Below are 18,917 nucleotides of genomic sequence, written 5' to 3'. Positions count from 1 at the left end.
AGGTAGATATACGGTATATCAATCACTCAATCAATATGAACTAGATCTTCGTGATACACCACCACATGACATTGGTTTGGCCACATCATGTTTTGTACCTGCAACTATTACTTCTTGTAAACCTGGATTTAGAGACAAGCATGCTCATTTACAAAGCACATTTCCCAAGCCCTGCATGTATTTGCAGGCACCTATTTTTATTTTTATTTTTTCCCAAAGATCCTGAATAGTTTACCATCAAGGGCATCAAAAGGAACAACAGAATTGGCCTTTAATTTCTTTTCCACTTACACAAACAAAAAGGCCAGATCATGAGGCCGCAGAACAAGGTAGGAATTTTTCCATTGCAAAAACCTCTGGAGAATTTCATCGGCTTCTCCTTCGGTGGAGATTTTATTACCGTCTGTCCAGAACTCCAGAGAGGAAAGTACAACGGTTACGTTAAGGTCAGCAAACATCTGGGAGGGGGAAAAGAACAAATCTTCATTTCGTTAAGATGATTCTCCCTCATTTGGAACGTTGGTTAATGAAAAACAGGTTCAGATCTTCTCATGGTTAAACTGCATTTAGTATCAATTCCCCAAAAAACAAAGATTTCAATTGTATATTGAAGTGGGTCAGACTGTAGCAGGAGTTGGGTTAATCAGAATAAGAGAACAGCAGAATAACAGAATAACAGAGTTGAGAGGGAGAAAATTAGAATGGAATGGAATAGAATAGAATAGAATAGAATAGAATAGAATAGAATAGAATAGAATAGAATAGAATAGAATAAATGAATATGAATAGGATAGAGAATGGAATGGAATAGAATAGAATAGAGAAATAGGATAAGAATAGAATAGAATAGAATAGAATAGAATAGGGAATAGATGAATACGAATAGGATAGAAAATAGAATATAATAGGATAGAAAATAGAATATAAGAAAATAGGAGAAAAATAGAATAGAATAGAATAGAATAGAATAGAATAGAATAGAATTGGAAGGGACCTTAGAGTTCATCTAGTCCAACCCCCTGCTCAGGCAGAAAACCGTATACCACTTCAGACAAATGACCGTCCATTCTCTTCTTAAAAACTTCCAGAGTTGGAGCATTCACAACTTCTGGAGCCATGTTGTTCCACTGGTTAATTGTTCTCCCTTGTCAGGAAATTTCTCCTTAATTCCAGGTTGCTTCTCTCCTTGATTAGTTTCCACCCATTACTTCTTGTCCTGCCTTCAGATGCTTAGGAGAATAGCTTGACCCCCTCACTTCTTCGGGGCAGTCCCTCAAATATTGGAAGACTGGTATCACGTCGCCCCTAATCCTTTGCACCAAACTAGACATACCCAATTCTAGCAACCATTCTTCATATGTTTTAGCCTCCAGTCCCCTAATCATCTTTGTTGCTTTTCTCTGCACTCTTTCTCTATTTTATTTTATTTATTGATATATTTATTGAGTACATATATCTAGCATTTAATGCTTGTAATTATTTTGGCAATATAGCAATAGCAACAGCACTTAGGTTTATATACCGCTTCACAATGCTTTGCAGCCCGCTCTAAGCGGTTTCCAGAGTCAGCCTATGGCCCCTTCCAACAATCTGGGTCCTCATTTGACCCACCTCAGAAGGATGGAAGGCTGAGTCAACCTTGAGCCAGGTGAGATATGGACTGCCAAATTGCAGGCAGCCGGCAGTCAGCAGAAGTAACCAGCAGTCTGCACTCTAACCATGCCACCATGGCTCATATGAAGAGTTTTATATCAAAACTCCTAGGATTAAGAATAAAATGCAGCCAGACCCTAAATTATTTGGAGAGATAACCAGAGAGTAACTTACACTATTAACGAAGCCGATAATCTGCACAATGTTTGAAGTAACGAACTCAGGATATCCGCCCAAGTAATTGAACTAGAAAACAAGAAGTAGATACAAAGTTCACAATTTTTTAAAAAAGAAGATGATTATTACTTGCCCTTACTGCATGCAAAACCTGGCTTTTCTGCTTTGAAACGGAGATGAGCACCGCCCTCTAGAGTCTGGAATGACTAGCACATACAGTATGTGCAAGGGGAACCTTTACCTTATGATACTAAGTCATGAAGGTTGTGTTGTGATCTGCAGGTAGCCTGCAGAGAGCTGGCAGCAGAGTCGGACAGTGAGGAGGTTGGGGAAGAAGATGGGCCAGTCCTGGAGTCTGGGGAAGGCTCAGAGGAGGGCTCTGCATCGGAGGCAGAGAGGGGGCCAGGGCCATCTGAGAGTTATGTGCTGCCTCCGGAGCCTCCGAATCTGACATCAGCGAGACAGAGGAACTATGAAAGCCTGTTCCCAGTACGCCCATACGCAGAGCTTCCAGAAGGCTAGAACAGCTAAGACAAAAGGGGTGACTTGGGAGTAAGGCTTGGAGATGATTGGCTCCTCCCATAAGACATAAAAGAGGAGCAAAGACAGGTGAGCCTTTGCAGGAAACAACTTTGTTCATTCTGTTCGGTTTAAACTCTGAAGCTCCGTTTGACTCTCTGCTCTATTTGGCCTCACAAAAGTAATTGGCAAATAGGTCTTTGGCAGCGTTTCAAGGAAGATAAAGGTGGGCGTTTATCAGCCTTACCCTGCAAGACTGTGGCAGACTTCTGTAGGACTCTTCACAAACTGGTTGTGAATCGTTACGGGCTGTGAATGAACATAATTCACAGCCGTTTCAATTTTAAAAAGGGGTTTGGGGACTAAGTGTGTGATTTTTACTGTCTCAGGAAACCTAGGTCCCGAATAGGTTGCGGATACACAGAGAATTCCGAGTCAGAATATTTTGGATGGTTAAGAGACTTACCAAAACCTTGTCCACAACAGCATAGACTTCTATGTACCTGTGACTTTTAGTGGTATCCGAGAGTGGCTGAGGACGGACAAAATAAATTCCTTTTTTTAGCAATGCTTTTGTTATTTCACCGGCTGGTGTTGTAAAAAAGCCGCATGCAAAACGTATTCGCCTTAGCAGTACAGCTACTCCTCAACTTACAACCACAATTTTGAGCACAAAGTTTATGTTGCCAAGGGAGACGTTTGCGAAGTGAGCTTTGCCCCGTTTTATGACCGTTTCCCACCACAGTTGTTAAGTGAATCACTGCAGTCGTTCATTTGGTAACACGGTTGTTAAGTGAATCTAGTTCCCCCATTAACCTTGCTTGTTCAGAAGGTCACAAAAGGGGATCACATGAACCTGGGACATTGCGACTGTCATAAATGTGAAGCAGTCACCAAGTGCCTAAATTTTGATCATGTGACCAAGGGGATGCTATAACTACCATTTATAAAGCCATTTTTTTTCAGTGCCGTTGTAACTTCAGTCACTAAATGAAGAGTTGCTAAGTTGAGTACTTCCTATACCTACAAATACACACACAAACACACACTATAATCAGTAAAATTTTGGTAAAAACAGTACCGCACTTCCATTCTTCATGGAATTTTTAATCTTTTACCAGCCAATAATCCAGCATTGCCCATGTATTTATCTATAGGGGGGAAATGTCCGGACCAAGCGTAATTTCTAATGTTGGATTTTCTCCCTTACCAGAGGGAGCCCCCCTTGTGGAGTACTGTGAAGCTGTTACCACGGCAACTGCACTGCTCTGTACAGCAGAAGCCATTTTACGGCAGTACAGTAGAAGCCATTTTAAGGCACAACAGGCTGTATCTTAACAGAACACACACCCCGAGGGGCCTTAGGGGTGTCTTACCCCCACAGTATTTGTTTCCAGAGAGCAAGTCATCTGGCTACCAGTCATCTGGTTGAAATTGCTCGAGCGTTCCAGAGTTATGCTGGTATACACACACACACACACATTTCTATTCCATCTTTTTATTTTCACATATAACTCAAGGTGGTGAACATATCCAGCACACCAAGCACATCGCTAGAGTGCGGAACTCATTATTCTGGTTATTGTGATAGTGCTAACTTGGTTGTAAGAGGGATGGGATAAATGAAAAGGAGACAATCTTCTTAAGTCCCTTCACCTTGAAGATTTAATGCTGGGATTGCACACCTCCAAATTCCAGTTGCAGGCAACAAGAAGGAAGGAAGAATTGCTCTTGGCAACGTTGCCCCCTTTTTAAAAACAAACAAACCAAGTTTTGTTTAACTTACAGCCATTTTAAAAAGGGCCCTTCATTGGCACACGCAAAAGGTATATAGACCCACACCTACGCTGAAATTATCTTGAGAACTTCAGCAGGTAGATAAGATACAATCCTAGGATATAAATAGGATAAACACTTTTAAACACTGTTTTATAAAAATGGAAATGAAGCACAGCACTGACCACAGTATCCAAAAGCAGCTTATAAGACACGGGTCCGGTCCTCGTCCGGTTGTCTACATGGGTGACATTTTCTGTCCAAATTGGGCCTCGAGCGTTTTTGCTGCTTAGTTCATAAATTAGGTGCTCGAAAGTGGTGGAAGATTCCAGGTGTTCAATGCCATAGCTGACATTCTCAAACTGCAGCACTCCCCTGAAAATTGTTATGGCGTGAGATTTTCTTATCCATTTACAAGCCCTTCCTTCCTTCCTTCCTTCCTTCCTTCCTTCCTTCCTTCCTTCCTTTTTTTAATTGAATAAACATTAAAAACATTGGTATATAGCGACCTTTCTGGCTTCGTCATTTCTATACAAATTTTAACATAATACAAATACAGTTTCTACTTATCGTACATAGCTACTTTGATCTTATTACCATAACCCAGGGGTGTCTAAACTTGGGAACTTTAAGACTTGTGGACTTCAACTCCCAGAGTTCTTTTGCTGGCTGGGGAATTCTGGGAGTTGAAGTCCACAAGTCTTAAAGTTCCCAAGTTTGGACACCCCTGCCATAACCCTTATCCTCCTTTATGTATTTATCTATGTATTATCCAGTTCCAATTTTACAATCCACAAAATATTCTGTTCCAACTCCTTTTCCTCATTTCCAACCACTGATACATTTTGTTCCAAATTTCATAATATTCTGTCTGGTCTCTGTTTTTGATTTCTAGTGTCAGTCTGTCCATTTCTGCACAGGTCAGCATTTTATTTATTACCTCTTCTTCGGTGGGAGCATCTCTGTTTTTCCTCTTTTGCGCATATACCAATCTTGCTGCAATTATCACATGCAGCATAAAATATGTCACTCCTTTACTATAACCACCTCATATGATAAAAAGCCCCTAAAGCTAAGTTACATTTCCAACATTTGCCTTCCTTCCTGACTACTTGAAATACAAGTAGTAGCTCCATTGATGATCGCAACTGAGCCCCAAATTTTGCCAAGCATTTGCTAAGTGAGTTATTAAATCAGGTCATTTTCTTTCTGAAAAAACCTTTGCATCAAAGATTGGATTGGGACCATGCCTAATCTGGCATTCCAGACTAACATTCCCACTTCCGAAGCAATTATGAGCTGCACAGGAAGAAAGGAAGGGACCCGTTTATTTTAAAAACAGTTTTTGAATATTTTAAACCTATTTTTAAGCCTGTAACTATTTTCAGCACTCCTCCAGGGCAGGTATAAGAGAACACCAATAGCAGAACGGGTTTGTATATGTGGTAAAGGAGAAGTTGAAAATATCTCACATGTTCTATTACATTGTCAGCTATTCAGAGCTTGTAGGTCTCCCCTTATTAGAGAGATTGCCAGGGAGGGAAGACAATTTTTATGTAGGCTTTCTCCTCCAGGATAAAAACCCAGCTACCACATATGCAGTGACAAAGTTCTGTGTTGCTGCAATGTCCACAAGAAAAAAATTGGTTACAGAAGTATAGTTGTCATCTTTTACCAATTATTTGAACATATCTCTAACAATTTCTGGACCATTGTATTTACTCCCGTACTTATTGGCTTTTCACCCAGGTAAACCAGGGAGTGACCTGAACAATTTGAGAACATGTATGTTATTTTCCACTTTTAATATTTTTAAATTATATTTTAATGTCATTACTTTTTAACACATTGTAAAAAAATAATGTGTATTTCTGGTCTTTGACCGTAATAAAGATTTATACTTATACTTATTCAAGAATAAATCTCTTACCTGAGGCCAGAGCAGGTGCTGAGTATTGCCACAGAATTGGGGAAGCCTTGGATATACCCTTCATAAAAGCATTCGTTCTAAAGACATGTATTTTTAAAAAGAATCGATTAACATAATCATTCATTAGCTAATTACCTTTACTAAATAGGAATCTTTTGGCCCTAGTTATTTGGACAATTGATATGCATTTTGGACTTTTGCAGCTGATCTAGAACTTATGATTATATTGACCACATGGCTTCACTGGACAGACAGACCATTTCTCACCAATCTTAAAGTGGATTCTGGGGCTCCAAGCCACTATTTCTACTTTGAGGTATGAAATTCAATTTTAAAAGCACTAAACTATTTAGAAAGTTTGGAGAAGAGAAACAAAAATTAGAAATAGAGTAGAGTGGAGTGGAGTGGAGTGGAGTGGAGTGGAGTGGAGTAGAATACAGTATAATAGATATTGCAATATGGAATGGAATGGAATGGAATGGAATGGAATAGAATAGAATAGAATAGAATAGAATAGAATAGAATAGAATAGAATAGAATAGAATAGAATAGAATAGAATAGAATAGAGATTGGAATATAGAATAGGAAAGGATAGGATAGGATAGGATAGGATAGGATAGGATAGGATAGGATAGGAATAGAATAGGAATATATATTGCAATATGGAATAGAATAGAATAGAATAGAAGAGAAGAGAAGAGAAGAGAAGAGAAGAGAAGAGAAGAGAAGAGAAGAGATATTGCAGTATAGAATAGAATAGAATAGAATAGAATAGAATGCAATAGAATAGAATAGGAATAGAATAGGAATAGAATAGGAATAGAATAGGAATATATATTGCAATATGGAATAGAAGAGAAGAGAAGAGAAGAGAAGAGAAGAGATATTGCAGTATAGTATAGTATAGTATAGTATAGTATAGTATAGTATAGAATAGAATAGATATTGGAATATAGAATAGAATAGAATAGAATAGAGTAGAGTAGAGTAGAGTAGAGTAGAGTAGAATAGAATAGAATAGAATAGAATAGAATAGATATTGGAATATAGAATAGAATAGAATAGAATAGATATTGCAATATGGAATAGAATAGAATAGAATAGAATAGAATAGAATAGAATAGAATAGAATAGATATTGTAATATGGAATAGAATAGAATAGAAAAGAAAAGAATAGGATAGATATTGAACTATAGAATAGAGTAGAGTAGAGTAGAGTAGAGTAGAGTAGAGTAGAGTAGAATAGAATAGAATAGTATAGAATAGTATAGAATAGAATAGAATAGATATTGGAATATAGAATAGAGTAGAATAAAATGAAATAGAATAGGAATAGGAATATATATTGAAATAGAATAGAATAGAATAGAATAGAATAGAATAGAATAGAATAGAATAGATATTGAAATATAAAATATAATAGAATAAAATAGAATTGAATAGGAATAGATATTGCAATATGGAATAGGATGGGATAGGATAGGGTAGGGTAGGATAGGATAGTAATAGATAGTAATATGGAATAGAATAGAATAGATATGGCAATATAGAATAGAATAAAATAGAATAGAATATATATTATAATATAGAATAGAATATGATAGGATACAATATTGGAATAGATATTGCAATATGGAATAGAATGGAATAGAATAGAATACAATAGAATACAACAGAATAGAATAGGAATAGATATTGCAATATGGAATAGGATAGGATAAGGTATTGTAATATGGAATGGGATGGGATGGGATGGGATGGGATGGGATAGGATAGGATAGATATTGCAATATAGAATAGAAGAGAATAGAATAGGAATAGATATTGCAATATGGAATAGAATAGAATAAAATATTGGAATATAGAATAGAATAGGATAGGAATAGATATTGTAATAGGGAATAGAATAGAATAAAATAGAATAGAATAGATATTGGACTATAGAATAGAATAGAATAGAATAGAATAGAATAGAATAGAATAGAAGGAAGAGACCTGATCTAGAAAAAAACCCAGTATTTAATGGTTTAATCCGCAGTTTAAACCGCAGTTTGAATCATGTGAGGACAAAACGCAATGAAACACCTTTACCTGAATATCTGGGGTAGTAGGTTGCACAAAACCTCCAGTGTTGTAGGTGTAAATCATAAAATCATTTGGCAGAAAGGATCTGTGATGAAACCAATGAAGTGGAAGTCAAACTGGTATCAAAGAGATGAATAAGTACCGGTAATCCTCAGTTTACGACCATAATTAATTGGGAGCGTTAAACAACAAAATGGGACCTGGTGGCTCAGTGGCTAAGATGTTTGTCAATTGGCAGTTTGGCCGTTTGAATCCCTAGTGCTGCGTAATGGAGTGAGCTCCCGTTACTTGTCCCAGCTTCTGCCAACCTAGCAGTTCGAAAGCATGTAAAAATGCAAGCAGAAAAACAGGAACCACCTTTGGTGGGAAGGTCACAGCGTTCTGTGCCCCTTCGGCGTTTAGTCATGCTGGCCACATGACCACAGAGACATTGTCAAGCCGGCCTCCCTCAGCAACCAAGAACGAAACCACTTAATTTCATTTTGCAGAATTATGAGTACTTTTACTGGTTATGAAAAGATAGCAGCTAAGTAAAGCAAGATCTGAGGCAAAAGCGTGCTAAATCGTACATATCAATATGTGACCAAACCCCCTTCCCCTGGCAACCCTCATCCCAAGGTCCAATCTGCAAATCCCTTAGGTGTCATGTGAGTTCCATCTTCAAGGAGCATCATCAGCTTGGTATGCAGGACGGTTGGCCTTGACCGACACCAAGCGCTAATCTCCAGCATGCGCAGTAGACAGTGAGACCAAAACTCCCTTTTTACAATCTCTCCTGTACTTAAACTTCCCCTCCCAAATACCAGCCCCCCCCCTCCCCATTTCAATGGCAGCCGAAAGCAAATAGCAAAACAGAGGCTGAGAGACATCTTTGGACAGTGCTGGCTTTTCAGCTTTGAAACGGAGATGAGCACCGCCCCCTAGAGCCGGGAACGACTAGCACATACGTCCAAGGGGAACCTTTGTCTTTACCTTTAAAGTGAGTCCTAAGCGAATTGCGCCAGATTTTACAATCTTTTTTGCCACAGTTGTTAAGCGATTCCCTGCAGTTGTAAAGTGAATCACCTGGTCATTTAGCAAATCTGACTCCCCCCCCCCCCCATGGACTTTGCTTGCTGGAAGCTGCTGGGGATGGTTGCAAGTGATGATCACATGACCCTGAGACATTATAACCATGAAAAATACATGCCTGGGGCCGAAGCACTGAATTTTGATTCACTGATGGATCATGTGACTGTGGGGAATGCTATGAGGGTCGTAAGGGCGAGGACCAGTTTTAAGTCACTTTTTTCAGGGTCGTTGTAACTTTGAGTTGTCGCTAAACAGATGGTTATAAGCCAAGGACTATCTGTAATTGCATGACAGGTAGCCCTCGATTTACAACAGTTCATTTAGTGACCGTTCAAAATTTCCAATGTTCACACTTATGACCGTTATAGCATCCCCAAGGTCACATTTATTTACACTCGGATGCTTGACAACTGACTCACATTTATGACTATTTTCAGTATCCTGGAGTCAAGTGATCCCCCTTTGCAACGAGCAAATTCAATGGGGAAGCCTGACTCACTTAACAACCAGGTTATTAACTTAATGACTGCAGTGGTTCACTTAACAACCGTGACAAAAAAGGTCTTAAAATGGGGCAAAACTCACTTAACAAATGTCTCCCTTAGCAACAGAAATCTTGGGCTTAATTGTGGTCATAAGTCAAGGACTACTTACAACGTGAATCACTGTATCTAAGCATTCTCCTCAAACCTTGTTGACTGCCCAACCTGACCACTAAGCCTCATTAAGATGTCCCCTCTATCGTGGTCTCCAGAATTTCCTCTCCTCTGGATTTCGCTATCAGTTTAAAGTTTACCTAGCTACAAAAAATATAAACTAGAAATAGGTAAGAGGGAGCAGGTGAGGTAAAGAGGGAGAAATGCCTCTGACAGAAACTTCCCAATGTCAGAATTTAAAATTTATTTATGTCCGATTCCAAATGATTCTAGGAGGTTTATAGGACAAAAAAAAAATATTCCCTGAAATAATCATTTCCTTTTAATGACCCCCATAATCCCTTGCAGGATGGAGTCTGAGCAACTGAATGGAGCTGGTTCTTTACTGGCCAGATGCCTTTCCTGTCACCAATGAGGAGTTTTGTTCAGCAGATATATTCTCATCGTGCCCAGAGAGAAATATTGGCCTCTACCTAGGATCGAACTTGCAGCCTCCTGATTGTGAGACGAGAGCGCCATCTCTAGGCCACCGTACCACCGAAATATACTCTCAAATGTAGAACGTAAAATATTAAACACCATGGCAAATCCAATCAGCAAAGTACCTGATCCCCAAAAAAAAATTTTTTTAAATGTGCTAGTGAAGAATTTGACTCACACAAGGCTAAGATTGGAAAACAGAAAATAACTCACTGTTGTTTCAGGTACACTGTGTATTGCTTCTGATTTATGGTAAGGGTGTAAGCCTGAACACTCTGCTCATGGAAAACAAAACAAAGAGCAATTTGTTAGAAACAGTTAAATAAACCACTCAGTTGTCTTGTGTGTTTGTGCAAGATACCACAATCACGTGTGATAAAAGCAAGGATTAGGGAATAGATCCACTTTGATTGCTTATTTAGTATCCTGTGACTATCACTGTTGTATCTTATGATTTTTTTTTTTAAAAACAAAGTTTTATTGGTTTTTTTAAAATTTACAAGGAAAAAGGTAATGGAAAGGTGTACAAATTTTGGCAGTTGCAAAGTGTGGTAGGCGCCCCCTCCCTCCAAACTCATAGTATACATCTGAGTATAAAACATTAATGCATAGTCATATATAATCAGCATATTAGTTCTATTGGTACTTTCAATCAGTTTAATACATTGTAATATATAATCCACATGTTAATTCCATTACTACTTTCGGTCAGTTTATATCAATGAGATTTTCTTATTCATTTTTGTGATCTGAGCTTTCTTGGTATTGCCCCTTCTCCCCCCGCTGGCAGAGCTCCGGCCCCTCCCGTGTCCTGCATATCCGTTGTAGGATCTTCTGTTTTTTCTAGGTGTATTTTGTTTTTTTCCATAAAGGCCTGTGCCTCTATGGGTGTGTTAATTCTAATTCTTGTCTCCTCCCAGAATATCAACATACCTTCAGGCATCAACCATCTAAACCACACCCCCTTCTGGTATAATTTATTCGCCAATTGCGAATAATTTTTCCTTTTTTCCCTAATTTTCTTGGGGATCTGCTTCAAGATAGTTATTTCCCTATCATGGTATGTCAGGGCCTGCCCCCTTTGTACACCCAGAATTTCGTCTCTTGTGCTTTTTCTAAGAAATTTAATATGTACCTCCCTGGGTACATTGTGTGTTCTGGCATAGGCTGAATTCACTCTATAAACCAGATCTATCTCCCATTCCATCTGTTGTTTTTCTTTGTGTATATATTCAGCCAAAATGTTTGTCATGATGTCCCTTATGTTTTCCTCATCTGCTTCTATCACATTTTGAAATCTAAGATAAAAGGACATTCTCTCAAATTCTGTTTTCATTTGTTGGATATCAAGTTCTTTGTTTCCCTTCTGCACCGCTTCTAACCCCGCCCCCTCACCTCCGCCACCCCACCCTCCACAAGGTCCAGTCTCTGTGAGTTCTTATAAATTTGGACTTGGTTCTCTTTAATTTCTTCTTTCATTTCCTTTAATTGTTTCTTAATTTCCTCTTGGCCCTGTATGAGTTGCTGAAGCATTTGTTGCAAATCCATCTCTGTACTTTTAGGTTGCATCAGGTCTGTAATCTTTGATTGTGTAGCAGGACTGGATGTTGCTGATGTCGGGGCAGAGGTAGCAAAGCCAGGTTTTCCAGGGGGTGGTCTTTTAGGAGACATAGTTTCAGTGGTGGGTTCCTCCCGGATCGCACCGGATCGCACGCGCTCCCTTTCAGCGCTCCACCTGGCTTGCGCGCTCCCTTTCAGCGCTCCACTCCGCTGAGGAAACATCTCCGTTCCCAGCCGAGCTGGTGGAGCGCAGGCAGGCGTCGTTGCTTCGCCAGGGGCGGGGCAAGACTGTACTTCCGGTTTCAGCGCCGGAAGGGAGCGCGCAAGCCAGGTGGAGCGCTGAAAGGGAGCGCGCGCGATCCGGTGTGATCCAGCAGGAACCCACCACTGCATAGTTTATAGAATAAAGAGTTCAGTCAGTGTAGAGAATGGACAGCTGGAGAGGCAGAGCAACCAGATGAGTCCAGGAGGCAGAAGATTCAAGCAGGAGAGAATTTCTCTAGTCAGCCTGGCAATAGAGTAAAATTTTTTCCCCCAGAGAGTTCAAAGAATAACAATCCACAAGAGATTCTTCTAGGTAACACGGAGACAAAGACCGGAAGCCTGAGTTTTTAAAGGTGGAGTCAGGTTTCACAGTTCATGAAGACAACGGAAGTGTGCCATCTTGCCGTGCCAGCTTCGGGCTCAGAGGCATAACAAAGTTTTCAAAGTTCCCAAAGTCCTCAGATCGTCAGTAGATTATGGGGTTAAGTTCAATGAAAGTCACTTTAAGCAAGGGTGTGGCATCATTGGTTGGCTCTCCCCCCTCCTCCTTCCCCTGGGGCTGAGAGCAAAATTGTTCCAAGCCGCCTGTCCGAGGGGGGGGGAAATCCCCCTCCCTCCAGCCGCGCCTCCAAAGTTAGCCGAGAGTAAAAGTTTTAAAATGCTGAAAGGTTCTTCAAATCAACAAAGGGAGTGAAGGGGAGTAAGCGCCTCACCACACCGCTGCTGCTTCCTTCTGCTTTTTCATTCTCCGATCAGCCTGTTGTGAAGACGCTTTACGCGCCCTCCGATACTGCTCCCAGGTGCCTGGAGCGAAGCGGGGGGGCCCCCACCAGCCGCCGCCGATGCAGGGATCCCCCGCGAAGCCGCCCCTCTGGCAGGACGCCTCTTCGGGGCGTCCTGTGCCCCCCAAGGAGTGGGGAAGCCCACCGGAGAGCCGGAGCGAGCAAACGAGTTGCCCGTCGCCGTCAGCCGCCGGAACCGGAAGTCGTATCTTATGATTCTTGATGAATATATGTTTTATGTACACTGAGAGCATACGCACCAAAAACAAATTCCTTGTCCAATCACATTGGCCAATAAAGAATTCTGTTCTGTTCTGTTCTAGTCTAGTCTAGTCTAGTCTATCCTATTCATGTTCATCTATTGTATTCTATTCTATTCTCTATCCTATTCTATTCTGTTCTGTTCTCTCTTATTCATATTCATCTATTCTATTCTATTCTATTTTCTATCCTATCATATTCTTCTATTCTATTCTCTATTCCATTCATATTTATCTGTTCTATTCTATTCTATTTTCTATCCTATTTTCTATGCTATCATATTCTTCAATTCTATTCTCTATCCCATTCATATTCATCTGTTCTATTCTATTCTATTTTCTATCCTATTCATATTCTATTCTATTCTATTCGCTATACTATTCTGTTCTGTTCTGTTCTATATCTTATTCATATTCATTTTCTATCCTATTCATATTTATCTATTCTATTCTACCCTACCCTACTCTACTCTATTCCCTATTCCCTATGCACCAAAGTCCAATTCCTTGTGTATCCAATCACACTTGGCCAATAAAGAATTACTTTTACACAAGCATTTGATGCTAGAAGTGAAGGCAGAAAAAGTTAAGGGAAAGATTTAAATCTGTGTTTTTCAACCTTGGCAACTTCAAGATGGGTGGACTACAACTCCCAGAATTCCCCAGCCAGCATTAAACAAATCACATTCTAATGCAAATTTTGCACACAGTGCACAGAAGAATCTGAAAAAAAGATCTGTAGTTTTAAAGAAATCAGGGAAATCGGGGGGGGGGGGAATGTGCATTCAACTGAAAGCAGAGGTTTCTAACCTTGGCAATTTTAATACTTGTGGACTTCAACTCCCAAAAGTCCCCATGCTGGCTGGAGAATTCTGGGATTTGAAGTTCACAAATATTGAAGCTGCCAAGGTTGGACATTCCTGCTTTAACCAAGAGGGATTCAAAATTGAAATATGCAATAAACATTTATCTTTTAAAAAAATCAATTGAATATTTAAAAATATCACTAAACAGGTTGGTGATTTTAACACCTAATGTACTTGTTTATAAACATTGATGCGTACTGCTAATGAGTTGCTTTTAGCATCTTAGCTGAGTGAAAAAAAACAACCTACCACTGTTTAGCTACCATACAATTTAATTATCCACTCATCAAATTTGCAGACAGATTAAGCTAAACTGACAAAAATAAATTTGCAAGAGCACCTGCGGCATTCTTGCACTTAAAGAGCGCTGATACCACAGTTAATACAAGTTAACCCCATAGGTTGTTTTTGGCAACAAGAAATCAAATTATATTTATTTTGCCAAGCTTTTATCTTAGCAAATCACAAACTGGAAGAGCAAGCCTGTCAGCTTTCAGCACTACCCATCTGGATCCAAATGTGGGACTAATATTTTTTTAATGAGCGGAAGCAAAGAAAACAATTCCTCCTTAATAAAATGGAACTGCACAACACAGGGTGTTCAGAGAGGCAGGTGTGTCCACACCAGAGGTGGGTTCCTACCAGTTTGGACCGGTTCAACCGAATAGGTAGTAATTTGGTGGCCTGGGTCAGAGGTGGATTCCTGCAGGTCAGAGGTGGATTCCTGCGGGTCCGGTCCGGTACGGGCATATCGGTAGTGGCCCGGAGCAGCTGAGAGCATACCGGTATGGTGGCTCTTTTGGCCCGCGCGCCTGCCTGCGCTCTATACCTGGGAAAGGGCAAAGTGTGCACACACGCACAGCGTGGGTTGACTGTGTGAGCTCCAACAATCAGCTGTTTGTTGCAGGGGCGGTGGATTGCACATGCGCACACAGCACAAGTGAGGCGCATGCGCGAACAGGACGCCCGAGCACATGATCAGCATACCGGTAGTGACAGTAAGAACAACCCACAACTGGCCTGGGTCGCTGGGACCGGTAGCGACCCAGGCCTGCCACGCCCCCGAACCAGTTCTCCTACGGCAGCACCATCTTGTTTTTCGGTTCTGCGCATTCACAGAACAAATCTCATTGCAGAAATGTATTTTTTTTTCTTTTTGAACGTTTTGCACATGCGCAGACAAATTTAGCTGCAAATGCACATGCGCACGGAGCTGGCAGTAATGTGTGCCGAACCGGCAGTAATGCCAGCAGCAATCCACCCCTGGGCCACATGGTGTGGTCTGTGTGCAATTGCCTATTTAAAAGGAGTGGAGTTTATTTTCCTCTGTCTCGGCTGCCATCTTGACTTTTTTTGACCCTACCTTGGACGCTCCTGCAAAACAGGCCTTTGGAGTTAAGGCAGGGGTGTCCAAACTTGGGAACTTTAAGACTTGTGGACTTCAACTCCCAGAATGCTGGAAGTTGAAGTCCACAAGTCTTAAAGTTCCCAAGTTTGGACACCCCTGAGTTAAGGAGAAAGGTTCTTCGCCCATTGAAAAGTTCGTAAAATATCCTCCACCAGACGGATGCCACAGAATGGTTTTGAAATCAGAATTCAAAGGCTCTTGGATTCAATCCAGTGCCGTGTTACGCCATGAATAAAGTTTTCTCATTCAAAAGTTAAGGAGGAAATTTTAAAATAAAAATTTAATTTTAATTATTATTAAATTTTTAATTTTAATAATAAAGGCTGGTTTTGCGTCCCATCATCAGCGAAGTTCACAGCAGAAGTAACAGATGAACAGAGTTGGAAGGGACCTTGCGGGTCATCTAGTCCAACCCTCTGCCCAAGAAGGAGACCCTCCATCTGCCTCTACCTGGGATCAAACTCAACAATCTCCTGATTCTGAGGCGAGTGCTCCACCTTTAGGCCACCGCAGCAAACCATGCTGACACCAAAATGTCTTAAAATCTAGAAGGGTGAAGAATGGGTGTAAATGCCACACCTCCAGATTTCATTGAAATGAAATTCAAGGATGAAAAGAGTAAGGTTCCACATTTAGGCAAGGAAAAGAAAATGCACAGATACATATAAATGGTACCTTGCTCAATAGGAGTAACTGTGAAACGGATCTTGGAGTCCTAGTGGACAACCATTTAAATAGGAGCCAGCCGTGTGCAGCAGCTGCCAAAAAAGCCAACACAGTTCTAGGCTGCATCAACAAAGGGATAGAATCAAGATCACGTGAAGTGTTAATACCACTTTATAAGGCCTTGGTAAGGCCACACTTGAAATACTGCATCCAGTTTGGGTCGCCACGATGTAAAAAAAGATGTGGAGACTCTAGAAAGAGTGCAGAGAAGAGCAACAAAGATGATTAGGGGACTGGTGGCTAAAACATATGAAGAACGGTTGCAGGAATTGGATATGTCTAGTTTGATGAAAAGAAGGACTAGGGGAGACATGATAGCAGTCTTCCAATATCTCAGGGGTTGCCCCAAAGAAGAGAGAGTCAAGCTATTCTCCAAAGCACCTGAGGGTAGAACAAGAAGCAATGGGTGGAAACTAATCAAGGAGAAAAGCAACTTAGAACTGAGAAAATTTCCTGACAGTGAGAACAGTTAATTAGTGGAACAATTTGCCTCCAGAAGTTGTGAATGCTCCAACACTGGAAGTTTTTAAGAAGAGATTGGACAACCATTTGTCTGAAGTGGTGTAGGGTCTCCTGCCTAAGAAGGCGGTTGGGCTAGAAGACCTCCAAGGTCCCATCCAATTCTTGTTATTCTGTTCCGTTAGTACAAATGTGACGGACACAAGTGCATACATTGGGAAATGATCGTTTATCCTCTGCCCTCCATCTATGACACCCTATTATGCTCAAACTTCCTGTTGTGGCTCATCTAAATCCACTTTAATTCAAATCAACTAATTTTTAAGATGTTTTCATTCTAAATATTCAAAAATTTGGAACTTTGATGTTATTACCGGTATATATGTTGACTACAGAAAGATTATTTTACGCACGAAAACGGAAGGACACTTGATTCTTACAATGGATCAACAGTTGCAAAAATTGATGAAATTAGCAGATGTATCCAAATTGACTGCTTTGATCAAAGAAAGCAAATGCAATTAATTTTGTTTCTATTTGTGGGCTTTGTGTTTGAGGTGGGGGAAAATGAAACTTTTTATAGAAATGGCTAATTTGTATTATTATGTGAAAGTGAAAAATTGAGGTTTGAACACTATTATGTTATTCTACTGCAGGGGTGTCCAAACTTGGGAACTTTAAGACTTGTGGACTTCAACTCCCAGAATTCCCCAGCCAGCCATGCTGAATTCTGGGAGTTGAAGTCCACAAGTCTTAAAGTTCCCAAGTTTGGACACCCCTGTTCTACTGCATCAAAGTGAGTAGGAAGTCAACACTGTTTCTTTTTTTTCTTTCCCCGCACTTCCTTCCCTTTTCCCTCCTTTATTTTCTCATTATTTCTTGTGAATTTTTGTATTTATATATATATATATTATAAACTAATAAATAAATCAAAATGCATTTTAAAACCCCAAATACCTCATCCGCAGCAGCGCCTATACAATCTTCAGATGAGTTGGCTGATATCTTCAGGGGATAAGTGATATGCAAAAATGTTTGACACTCTAGAAAAGAAAAAAAAAGGAGAGAAAGCCGATTAATGTTTCATTTGACAATCAGTTTCTCAGAATTTTCTTTCTTTTTTTTAATTATTCCCGCCTGTCAAAAAAAAAAAAACCAGTTCACACATTGCACTCTAGCAACATATGGTTTCTTTTGTCTAGATCTGCAGTTTATAATGTGAATCCAGCCATTGTGGCTTGTAAAAGTTTAGCATTTAGTGTTTTGCATTAACCCAGACATCTGTGGTTCGTTGATATTTTGGTGTGCTGTTTTTTGTAAATTCTAAGCTGGACATCATAAGTTAGTTTCAAGTCATGTGTCCATAAGGACATAAAGCGTCTGTGCCAATATATAAACTATACAATTCACATCATGTGTACACACACACACACACACACACACACACACACACACACGCATATTCTTTTAATGACCCCATAATCCCTTGTATCGGGGTGGAGTCGGGGCAATTGAATGGAGCTGAGTATTTACTGGCCAGATGCCCTTCCTGTCGCCAATCCAGAGTTCACAGCAGATATATTCTCATTGTGCCAAGAGAGAGAAATATCTGCCTCTACCTAGGATCGAGCTCACAGCCTCCTGATCGTGAGGCGAGAGCTCCGCCTCTAGGTCACTGCACTACTCTCTCTAGATCAGGGGTGTCCAAACTTGAGAACTTTAAGACTTGTGGACTTCAACTCCCAGAATTCCCCAGCCAGCATGGCTGGCTGGGGAATTCTGGGAGTTGAAGTCCACAAGTCTTAAAGTTCCCAAGTTTGGACACCCCTGTTCTAGATGGTATATATTTTCTCTATACATATATATACTGTATATTACCTGTATCCATGATGATGTATCTGGATTATGACATCATTATGGACTGAAACAGATGCCCACAATTCATATAAGACAGTAAATCAAAACTGTGCTTGCCTTGTTTGTAGGCCTGTATGGTGATTTGTAAATTATGATTGATGATTAATGTTTTGGGAACCAAGAAAATTGTATAAAAATGATTCAGTAAATCATAAATTAGCGCCTTGTGAAAAGACAGCCTCCTTATGACTTGATTTACAAAGGTGTAGCTCATTAAACAAAATCTATCCTGTGCATTTCATGATATACAGTAGTGGCCAAAATTGTGGAAACTTTTTGGGAAAAGTGCATTTTTGAGGTTTCATGGCTAATATTTGTTTTCGTAG

The 18,917-nt window shown here is 40.1% G+C and overlaps 1 protein-coding gene across 1 annotated transcript in view; it reads right to left on the bottom strand.

Moving 5' to 3' along the window:
* LOC309395994 (disintegrin and metalloproteinase domain-containing protein 32-like) overlaps positions 1-18,562 on the bottom strand; it is a gene marked incomplete at its 5' end in the record, with an annotated part of 39,777 nt that extends 21,215 nt beyond the window's left edge. Inside the window, 9 exons of the mRNA XM_081960706.1 lie at positions 292-458; positions 1,828-1,899; positions 2,816-2,881; positions 4,311-4,500; positions 6,056-6,132; positions 8,149-8,227; positions 10,563-10,624; positions 17,632-17,717; positions 18,553-18,562. Coding sequence (XP_081816832.1) covers positions 292-458; positions 1,828-1,899; positions 2,816-2,881; positions 4,311-4,500; positions 6,056-6,132; positions 8,149-8,227; positions 10,563-10,624; positions 17,632-17,717; positions 18,553-18,562 — 809 coding nt within the window. The remainder of the gene's footprint in view (positions 1-291; positions 459-1,827; positions 1,900-2,815; positions 2,882-4,310; positions 4,501-6,055; positions 6,133-8,148; positions 8,228-10,562; positions 10,625-17,631; positions 17,718-18,552) is intronic.
* Between the last annotated feature and the right edge of the window lie 355 nt (positions 18,563-18,917).

Source organism: Natrix helvetica (assembly GCF_964273705.1).
Source record: "Natrix helvetica genome assembly, chromosome: 8".
NCBI lineage: Eukaryota > Metazoa > Chordata > Lepidosauria > Squamata > Natricidae > Natrix > Natrix helvetica.
Note: the sequence above shows the minus strand (reverse complement) of the source record. Positions and strands in the feature narration are given on the sequence as shown.